The sequence below is a fragment of the Filicampus tigris genome, chromosome 17 (assembly GCF_054856515.1).
Source record: "Filicampus tigris isolate MCC_2025a chromosome 17, RoL_Ftig_1.0, whole genome shotgun sequence".
NCBI lineage: Eukaryota > Metazoa > Chordata > Actinopteri > Syngnathiformes > Syngnathidae > Filicampus > Filicampus tigris.
The window spans coordinates 9848709-9859511 of NC_141233.1; the positions used below are offsets into that span (position 1 = coordinate 9848709).

At 39.6% G+C, this 10803-nt stretch overlaps 1 protein-coding gene across 3 annotated transcripts; it reads left to right on the forward strand.

Moving 5' to 3' along the window:
• Positions 1–320: 320 nt before the first annotated feature.
• Positions 321–10257, forward strand: LOC147133304 (four and a half LIM domains protein 1-like). 3 transcript variants are annotated; one of them, XM_086013290.1, is made up of 7 exons: positions 321–466; positions 707–769; positions 6673–6846; positions 6914–7088; positions 7716–7885; positions 7948–8134; positions 9245–10257. In XM_086013290.1, exons 3-7 carry the CDS (start codon positions 6691–6693, stop codon positions 9394–9396), a joined length of 840 nt encoding a protein of 279 aa, XP_085869416.1. In that variant the 5' UTR covers positions 321–466; positions 707–769; positions 6673–6690; the 3' UTR covers positions 9397–10257. The 3 variants fall into 3 exon arrangements, with proteins under 3 accessions (XP_085869416.1, XP_085869415.1, XP_085869417.1); XM_086013289.1 differs by having other exon boundaries at positions 321–440; XM_086013291.1 differs by lacking the exons at positions 321–466; positions 707–769 and adding an exon at positions 6131–6241 and having other exon boundaries at positions 6671–6846.
• Positions 10258–10803: the final 546 nt, after the last annotated feature.

A 10803-nucleotide genomic window follows, 5' to 3' on the forward strand; every position in this document is an offset into this window, starting at 1 on the left:
TCTTAACCTGCTAACAAACTGAAAACCTCCTTGTGCACGCACAGAAATGATCAGTAATGAATTAAACGTTTATCAGACCAGAAAAAAATGCTACTTAATTTATTAGTTAGTATTGGAGTAATGCAAAAGCATTTGGAAGTAATTGCGTAACTTTATGATACCTAAACTACATTGCTAACTACCTTTTTTTTAACAAGTAACTTGTAACTTTTTATTTTTAATATTTTGAAATGTATGTTGAAGGAAGTCCTAATTTGATTTTATTTTGAAGCTTGACACCAAACATCCGCTCTTGGCTTGGTTGTTTATGTCTAGCAGACGACGCCAGCGAACGTGTTTACGGAGAAGCCGGAGGTGCGAAGTTAAGACGGAGACCCTCAGCTCCTCGACACCCGCGGCGATACGCGCATCCGCGGCCACGCGACTCCACCTTGAATCCGGTAAACTGGAGGACCAGAAAACACATGTTCGTGTCTAAACTTGACTTAACTCACTGTGTGTTTTGTCAGGAAAATGTGTGCTACTTTGCATACGCGTCTCATGAAACGTACTCGTGTGTGCCATTTACTGTATTTGATGTGTGACATTTAATACAGTTAGAGCAATCGCCACATATACATTATGTGGAAATAATGCGCTCTCTGATAATGACGATGATGTCATTTTCACGCATTTTGTGATTTATTATTATCATTTTTTTTTACAGGCTTGCCTTGCAAAAATCTCCAAAATTCAAAGGGGAATCAAAGTTGCATGGGGCGTTGTCTCTGTAAGTAATTCTGCAAGTGCGTGTGTGCGTGTGTGACTTTTGGAAGCCATGCAATCTGTTTCCAGTTAGCAAGTTTCCTCTTCTCCCCATTCACTGATCGAAGTGTTGAGGCCAAGAAAATGCTCACAAAGGTCAATTAACATTCCTGTACAGCAGTTTATTATTCTGCACAGGACAGAAGGTAACTTTTGGCGAGACTTGTTGTAATCCATAATAACCTTGCAAATGATGAAAATTAAAAAGGCATCAAAAATAACTTTCTCGAGATGAGTGAATGAATCTTCCACAGCTTGCGGTCATGTCCCTTATAATAGCCTAAACATGAATGGCTTGCAGTGTGGAGAAGCATACTTTGTGCCCCAGGGCTGGTGCCTGTTAGAAAGGTTAAAGCACAGCACAGTAAACTACATCACAGCCTTGTAAAACTTTATCCACTTTCTTAGGCTTCACGCGTCATGCGCTGCTCCACGCCAGCGAATGTAAATGAGTGTGTTACATTTTAATGGACTTTTATTGTAAAGTGTTGGTGGTCGTGATGATGGCACAAGGTCAAGGTCAAGAACATTTTCAGCACTTTTAAAGAAATTTCCAAGAATAGCCGCATTAAAAAAAAAAAGCAAAGTTCATTATAGTCCTATAATGATATCCAAAAATACAACTTTTGGCCACCATGTCTATAGGCCCAAGCTACCATAAACACAAAGTGTGCAGAATTAATTTGTGAAATTCAGCCTCCGGGGAACTTATAAAAAACATTTGCGTTTTTCTGTGACTTAATCCCCCAAATTTCAAATTTAAATAGGGACGAACAATTAATCGAATTTTAATTGACATTGTAAAGTAGATGGGTTTCCTCTGGTTTCCTCCCACATTCCAAAAGCATGCTTGGTAGGTTAATTGAACACTCTAAATTGTCCTTAGGTGTGACTGTGAGTGTGAACGGTTGTTCTTCTGTGTGTGCCCTGTGACTGGCTGGCGACCAGTTCAGGGTGTAGTCCGCCTTTCACCCCAAATCAGCTGGGAGAGGCTCCAGTACCTCCCCGCCACTCTGTACAGGAAGATGACACATGGCAGTTCAGGGTGTACCCCATTTGTGTTCCTATTTTTTTTTTTTTCTAACATCCACACTATCGATTGCTTGTGTTTTAGCATTAAGCTAGCGGACTTTTGGCAAAGTTGTGTTGATTACACAACGTTTCATTCTTTATTTTATGTCGAGTTTTACAAATGACTTCAACTGGGAGTGGCAATAAACAGCTTGAAGCAATTGCCTGATTTGGGATTAATTGTTCACACTGCTGCTTGCTGTGATGTTCACTCCCACCATGCAACTCAAGATAACTGTTCCAATGTTGCTTTCAGACAGCACTCCAAAAATCAAACATCCTTCAGGTAATCAAAGACAAGCTTTTGCACAAACTGTAAAAATCGTTGCCTTGGATCACTCAAGTTGTTCTGCAGCCCTCTCCAACGTCCCCTCCAGGACTTTCTCTTGAACGCGAGAGCGCATCCAGCTTTCTGCTTTTACGCTTAAATCATCTGCTGCTTAAAGGGAAAGTTTTGTTTTTCTCTGTGCGGCTTTTTGTTTGGCGGCAGTGTTTTTAGTGTGTAGCTTTTGGACTGGGACACTGAGATTTATGTCGATTTAGTTTGCGCAGTTCAGAATCCCTCAAGACAGTAATGAAAGTTGCACGCAGTCAGTCATGTTGTTGTGATGCCTTTGTGGTGTCGCTGAGGCTTTGAAGGGTGGCTGGCATGCACACACTGAGAATGTCACGGATAGTACCACGAAAGGAAATTGGTAATAGGCAGCTGGTAAAGTCTTTGCCGCTATGTTGCCTTCTTTCCTTTCTGCATTATTCCACTTGCTGGACTTTGTCTCACTGGAGTCAAATATAACAGTTTATGGAAAATAACTCTTATTAAATAGTGTGAGTTGTTGTTAGTTTTGTAAGAGTAGAAAGTAGGGTTGCGGAGTATATTGATTCACTGGCAAAAATTAACCGATACCACATACTAGTACCAGTGCTAATGTGCAGTTTGTCGGATAGCAAACATTTCTCCATCATCTATGAAATACTTACACTATACATGTAATGTATTTAGTAATATTAATGACCGAAGAATTAGGTTCGGTAACAGGTGGAATTGTCTTCTGAAACGTCATAGCTATAATTACAACTCATGGTGAAATCCATATTGCGCAAACTTGAAAGCAAAACATGAAAATATTTCAAAAACCTGATATGCTAGAAAAAAGTTGACATTTTTTTTAAATCAGTGTCAAAAATACATTTAGGGACGCAAAATGCCTTCTCTTGTTAAAAATTGCTGTTGACTTGTGTAATTGTTAAAAAGGTGTCAAGAAGTCCGCCCCTCGAATGCATGAACATCAAAGCCCTCCTTTTGCTGCAATACTGTAGTCATTTTTAATAATATGATCCAAATTCTATTCGTAACGCCGTTTCTGTGTGCGCGCATTTACCGTGCCAACCCTCTCGCGATGGAGACTTCCTGTTTCAGTGTGTTCCAGCGCATTCTTGGCCGATAAGCTCATGCCAACATGCCGGGCCCGACGCAGATGTCGTGCAGACAAATGTGAAAAATCCGTACGGTGTCAGATGGCTCAGGGTGGGTGTGAATTTGATGTCGTTGTGCTGTGTGAGGACAGGCACTGTTGTTGGACGGACAGATGCATCCTGTATCAATACTCAGAACCATCACATGCCCAAATAGGAAAATACAGAACAGTCAGCCAAATCATTTTCTTTTCTTAACACGCTTTACTCCTCCTTAATACAAGCCAGGACCACACATGTTGGCACACTCACTTGGAGTTTTTTTTTTTTTATTAGCACTTAGCTGTGCATGATAATGATAGCTATCTACTCTTAAAACAAGGTCTATTAGACAAAAACCGGAGGGAAAAAGTTGAGACATGTCAGATTACGTCACCTAAACGTGATTTATTTTTCCCTCCGACATGCGTGGAATTCCCGGTTGGCTTCCTGTTAGTGAATGGTTCCCATCAGATAAGTGTCTTATTGTGCTGGTGGCGCTATTGTTATTACATGAACCTGTGTGGCTGCGGCCAGTGATTGCTGTTGATTTGCTCTCTGCTCAGTTTAGTGGGGAAATAAAACAACAGGTAGAAGGTCCAAAAGCAGGAAGTTTATTTTGTAACCAAATGGCCAAGTTTTAAGAAGTCATGCTGCGCAAATTTATTTCAAAATTAGACAGAGTTCCCAGGTCTTTGACATTCTTCAGAAATCGTACACAAAGATAAAGAATACATTAAATACTAATTGGTAAAAACAACAGCCATAGTTTTGAATACAAGATAGATATAGCAGGCTCCTTTTAAACCACAAGTCGACAGTGGATGCTAAGCTAACGTCTGTGCTCCATTTCAGTTGAAGGGACTCTCTCCCCTGCCAACATGGCTGCCACATTGACACGCTTTTTTGCCTGCTCTAGTCTACTGTCTGTTTATCTATGACGAGAGAGCTGTGCAAGATGGAAACACTTGACTAGTCTCTGTCTGTTGTTGTTGTTGTTGAATGAATTTTGGCCAATTCTGGAACTAACAGACCTGTACAAAGAGGCATTTTGAGTGGACTAAACACTATTTTACGTCTGTTGAATGCAGGTCCCGGGTGTTTCTGGGTCTAACAGCAAAAAGTGCATGTGTGGCGCGGTTATTGTTGTTCTCTTAGGGTCAGCTAAGTTAAAGTACTTTGATGTCTCGTATTTGTCGTAAATCACCTTTAGAATCACTGCAAAAAAAAAAAACAAGGGATGATGAAATGCTTTTATAGTGTTTTCATCATATTATTTGTGAAAAAAAGGAACACCTCCGTCTGAGTCTGTGCTGGCACGCAGCTGAAGCCACGAGGTTTGTGGGTTTTGTTTTCTCTGGAGTGGCTTTGTGTTGTCAGCATGAGTGCAATTTTACGTGTGCATTAGTGTGAGTGAGTCTGCAGTCCAGATCTGACCACATGTGCCATAGCAGGCATTCCTTCATGCGTTCACCCTTCTGTGTGATCAAATAGTGTATTGACGAATATCCATGTACACTCTCACATGTTGCTGCCCTTGAGGAGAATTCTTGACAATCAGTCGGCGGGAACCTGATGTGGGCGGTATGTGAGTGAAGGCATTTTTAACGTGTCTTCCTAGGGCTGGGCGATTATGGAAAAAAAAAGAATAATCAAGATTATCTTGATTGATCTTGAAATCAAACACAATTAACCATTAATTTCCAAACGTAGTATTTATTCACAACCAAATCTCAACCTTAAATATACAGTAACCTAAAAGAATAGCAAGAAAATAATTAACAAAATAGTAATATATTCAAATAAATGTAAACATTTATTCACAAAAAAATAAGTACTGCTGTTTTTACTGTGCGCGCCTTGGCCTTCGTAATATTTAATAATGTTAAATAAAGTTAAGGTATGGGATGCACACTGCCCTCTGTTGGTTGCAGCTGGTATATTGTACAACTAGAGTGACTGAGAATCATGTCATTTACTTTGGAGTATAAATTGGAGCACTGGCCAGAAAGTTAAAATAAGCGCACAGCATTCCAGTACACTGTTCGTACACTTAGAATGACCTTGTTGGAAGCATGCTTCATTCAATTCCACACCCTCTTTTTATCCGGACAGTGTTTCCGGCTGACCAGACACACCCAACAACATTCCATTTAAATTGTTGACTTACTTGTAAGAACTCAGTGTTGCTCATTATTATTATTGTTATTATTATTATTATTATTTTTTGTGTCGTCACACTCATGTTGGGTGCAAACTTCTGTGTTTTGACCTCAAGTGGAGCTTGATGACGTTACTCAAGATATGTTTTTTAGATTTCTGCAAAATCTTGACCATTGTAGTCTTAACCAGTGTTATATATGTCCATTCAAATATAGTATTTACATCAAAGGTTGTTCTTAAGTGGCTTGGGTAATGGATGGAATGGATGGATGTAAAAGAAAGATTTGTCTTTTCCTTTTTTAAAATGTTATACTTTAATATACCTTGAAAGCACGTTTCAACTATTGCCTTATTGTTTGGTGTGTGACGTCCATTTTGATTTCATTTATAAAACAGGATTTCTTGGCCTATAACTGACTATAAATACAAAAAATAAAATTTCTTCTGTATTTATTATTTAGTACTACAAAATTAAGTTGCCAAATACAGCTCCTTGCCTCCTTTTTTGACATCCATCCCTCCATCCTAAAGCACTATAGGGAACCTATTAAAGCAACAGTGTCATGTCATTTTTTGTTGATTATGGCGGCGCCATGTGGACAAAAGCGGTAGTGTTTTGGCAAAAGTCAACCACATTTGCCATGCGCGCCAGCGCGTTGTGTGGTGGAATCCTGCACTCTCACTGGCCAGCAAGTTGGACTGAATTGCTATTCTATTTCCAGTGACTGTGTGAAAGATGAATAGCGATGAGGTAATGAATCAAATTTTGTTCAAACAATACTTAGTTGTTTTTCTTGCTTGTTTTGGGGCTTCTGCCATGACACCAGTAATAGTGCTTAGACGTTCGAATCGACTTACGACCTTATAGCGAAAGGAGGAAGTGAGTATCCCGTAAAGCAATTCAGGACATTTGTATTTTTTGTATGTGCCAGGGTTGCTTGCATCCTCCCCAAAGTTGCTCAGTGCCAGTAAAAACGACACAGATCCCCCGCCCCTCCCCCAAGGCATGACAAAAGTTCCATTCATCTACTTGTAAAACAATGTATCATTAAAAGAGTTGTGAAAAAACTTTATTAAGGTCGATTTCCTGCCCAGTACTGCTTTAATGTAATGTACTCGTAAAGTCAACAACGTGACTGAAATCCTGATCTGACTGAAGTTTTTTTTTTTGTCGCTTCAGAGATAAAAAAAAAAAAAAAAATGTCAACCATCGTGCAGTGTTTCTACTGTCGCGAGGACCTCGGCGGCAGGAGGTTCGTGCGCAACGAGGGCCGGCCTACCTGCGTGCGCTGCCACACCAAGTTCTGCGCCAACAGCTGCGCCGAGTGCCACCGACCCATCTCTGTGGAATCCAAGGTGTCTACACACGCGCGTATTCACGCAGTATTATTTGGCACCTGGATGTGACGCTGGCTCTCATCAGGAGCTGAGCCACAAGGGCCGCTACTGGCACGAGGACTGCTTCCGATGCGCAAAGTGCTACAAGCCTCTGGCCAAGGAGCCGTTCACCACCAAGGATGAGCGCATCCTGTGCGGCAAGTGCTGCTCCAGAGAAGAGGCTCCACGCTGCCACGCTTGCTATAAACCCATACTCGCTGGTAAGAATCAACACAAGTGCAGATGACGTGTATCATCTTCCCCCATTGCACTTCATGAAAAACACGCAGTAGTGACCTAATAGAATAGAAAGTTTAGAATATAGAACAGTTTTTGCCACATTTCTTTGCTTCAATTGTCTGCCTAAGCACGACACAACGTCAATGTCGTTGACTTTATGGGCTATCAGGGCTAACTGTTAGCATTTGATGTACTGTACTGCATGTGGCTGAGTTGCAACTATGGCCGCACAATATATCGCAAAAACATTGTCATCGTGATAATGGCACGTTGCAATATGCGTATTGCAAAGAGATGTGATATATTAACGCTTTATGGAATTGTATACTTTTATCTGACTTTGACCAATCAGATGCGGCCTTAAATGTTCATCATCATCCAATAAGAGGACAGTATGCATTATTACCACTAAATAACTTTAAAAAATACATGCTAATGTACTGCACTGGATTAATAAAGTTAAAGGCCCTCTTACATTTTGTACAGAACATTTAATTCAGTGATTCTTTTGCGTATTGCTAGGTAGGTATGCGTATCACACTTTGAGAATCACCGTTGCTCTACATTCGTATATGAATCTATGACCTGTGTGTCGTCATCATCTCCAGGCACGGAGAGTGTGGAGTACAAAGGCAACTCCTTCCACGACGAGTGTTTCACCTGCTGCCACTGCAAGCGACCGGTGGCATCGCAGAGCTTCATCGCCAAAGGAAGCGACGTCTACTGCAGCCCCTGCTACGACAACAAGTTTGCCAAGATCTGCGTCTCCTGCAAAAAGGTAATTTAACGAAAACGGAAGAAGTGGCAATCAAAACTGACCATACCTTGATTCCTCTGTAGCCGATCGTGTCCGGAGGAGTCAACTACCAGGGGCAGCCTTGGCACGGCCACTGTTTCGTGTGCAGCTCCTGCTCCAAGACTCTGGCCGGGTCCAGTTTCACCACCCACCAGGACCAGGTTTTCTGCGTGGACTGTTACAAGAGCACCGTGGCTAAGAAATGCAGCGGCTGCCAAATGGCCATCACAGGTTCCTTTGTTTTTTTTTGCCTCTACTCATATTTGAATGTGTTAAACAAATCAGTGTTTGCTCACGTTAATTCAGCACAGGCACATATTTGACAGCAGCAACATGAAGAAAAATCTCATCACGGCACCAGGGTAGAAAAGTTTTGGATTCTTCATTATAGTAACTTTGTATTTCATTTTGAAATTTGTTTTTTGAATTCAGTTAGTTTTGATGAGTTCTTAAAGCTATTGTTTTTATGATTTCGTATTAGCATTAGTTTTATGAATACATTTGAAAGCAATCACATGCCCTCAAACAAACGCCCATGTATTAAATTAATTGGCATGGATCAAAACGATTTGCTATAATTGTTTCAATTTTTATAGTTGTAATAATTACTTTCAGTTAGTTATCATTTTTAAGCACTCTTTTTTTTTATTTCATTGTAAAAGTTTTTTTTTTAATTCAATTGTAGTTGTTTTATTAGTTTTTCTTTAATGATAATAACCTAATACAGCACACTACAAAAGTGTCACAAAAAGTAAATACAGTGTGACCCAGCCTGAGTTTATAGATCATCATTTGGACTTTTATTTGTCTTGAGTTGTGAGCAAAAAGGTTGCTGGATGCTATTTATTGCCACTCCAAGGTTAAGTGTACTGGGAAAATTAAACATAAAACAAAGAATTACGTGTTTTGTATTTAACAAACACCACAACCCTTTGTCTGACAAAAGTCTGCTAGCTTAATACTAACACACAATGTAAAACCCGATTGATGGGCTAATGAAACTAGCATAGATGTTGTGGCATTATAACCTTTTAAGAAACAGATTTTTGAACAGAAACATGTCGACTTGCAATATAACAATACTCAGAGGCATATATTCTTTATCCTCTGCGAAAGATAACTAATATTACTGCAGCTAATTGAGCAGCTGTGACTGTCTCTGTTGTGTATACAGTGGACCCAGGCATATTTGTGGTTTGGCATGCACAGATTTTTTGGGGGAACCTTTTTTTTTTTTTTAGTTGAAATTTTTCAGAAAAAACATCATTTGAATTATATTGAGGGTCAATTATACACGTGGTAAAATTGAGTTTTTTTGTGACGGTTTTCCTCTTCTCTCAGGTTTTGGCAAAGGGGTGAATGTGGTGAGCTACGACGGAGGCTCCTGGCACGAATACTGCTTCAACTGTAAGCGGTGCTCCCTCAGTCTAGCTAACAAGCCCTTCATAGCTAAGGGCCGGGACATCCTCTGCTCCGATTGTGGCGACAAGTAGGGAACCAACACCCTTGGTTCTGCCAAACCGCACTTGTCATTAGGCTGCACTTAAACAATGGTGCGAAAGACATCTTTATTTCAATGACTGCCTCATTGATATATTAACAACTTTTTCAAGATGCATTTCTCTCCCTAATAATCAACTTGAAAAGCCGATATTAACCGCCTAATCTTCATCTTCTACGCAAAAGCTGTGCTGATCTGAAATCCAAAGCAATGCAACGCCACCATTTACGTGGATCAACAAGCTGGGCGACAACCTTTTCGCCAGTGGCAGTAAATGGGTGAATTGGAGTTGACGAATATACGTGTCGAAATAAACGCACTCGGCCAATTTTCTGAGGAAATATGGTGTGCAGTACTAACAAAAAAAGCCAAAGAAAATGCCCAAAACACCACATCTGGTTTAATTTAAAAAAATAATAATCAACGTATCGATTCCTGGGGAGATCATGCATTAAATGACATCAACGTACAGAAAACTAAATAAGTGATAAATGGTCTGATTTAAGTCAACTCATGTTTGTAATGGTGCACGCTAATTCCTATTCAACGCTTTAGCTCCATTAGTGTTAGCGTTGTAACTCTAGGTTAGCTTTTATTGCTATTGTCATGAAATGATTTTTTTTTTTTTTTTTTTACTGCAGCAGGTTCTCATGTATTTTGAATATAAAAAAATAAACATTTGTAATACATTCTGGAGGAGGTTTTTATTTTAAATATATTTGTATATACATGTATAACAGTGTTTATATACAGTCTGACTGCTAGCTAGCTTTGTGTTAGCTCCCTCTAGTGGTACGTGAATGAATCATTGAATTAAATGTTAAAACTGCATATTTTTCAAGTGTCTTAAACTTTTTTTTTGTATTTGACTTTTAAGTGCGATACATTTTAATTTAATGTTTTGAAAACATTTTATGTGACATATATGTTGACAATTGACCTATATTTAAGTATATATAACTAAATGATTAAGTTCTATATATTTCAAAAAATATATAATATGATAATGATTGATTGATGTCCAGTATAAAGTTTGCAGACAGTATGTGTGTAGGTTCCTCTTTATCTCCCTTTCTGCTTCACTGGTGTCTCACGCTGTCATCCAAGTACACACTCACACACCATATAATCTGGAGTCACAGTTGGGAAACAACATAGCTTGCAGTTGTTTGCCTTGAAGAAGGATTCTTTAACCGGGTAAGTGCCTATTTTGTTACAATGCTCTGTATGACACCCTGTAATCTCTGCATTTCTGTATAAACTGCTTTAATTTACCTCAGTTTTCAAGGACAGCAACATCATGTCATGGTAGTTTGAAAATTGAACATTGCTTTGTTACTGTAGTGAAAATCGCACAAGGGGGGAACTATCACCTCACCCCCACCCCCCCGGATTTCTG

What these genes read in the sequence shown, in the direction of transcription:
- LOC147133304 (XM_086013290.1), top strand. Translation starts at nt 6,691, where the DNA reads ATGTCAACCATCGTGCAGTGTTTCTACTGTCGCGAGGACCTCGGCGGC. An exon ending in CCATCTCTGTGGAATCCAAG is followed by an intron (nt 6,847 to 6,913) that starts GTGTCTACACAC and finishes GGCTCTCATCAG; the next exon opens with GAGCTGAGCCACAAGGGCCG. An exon ending in TCTGCGTCTCCTGCAAAAAG is followed by an intron (nt 7,886 to 7,947) that starts GTAATTTAACGA and finishes ATTCCTCTGTAG; the next exon opens with CCGATCGTGTCCGGAGGAGT.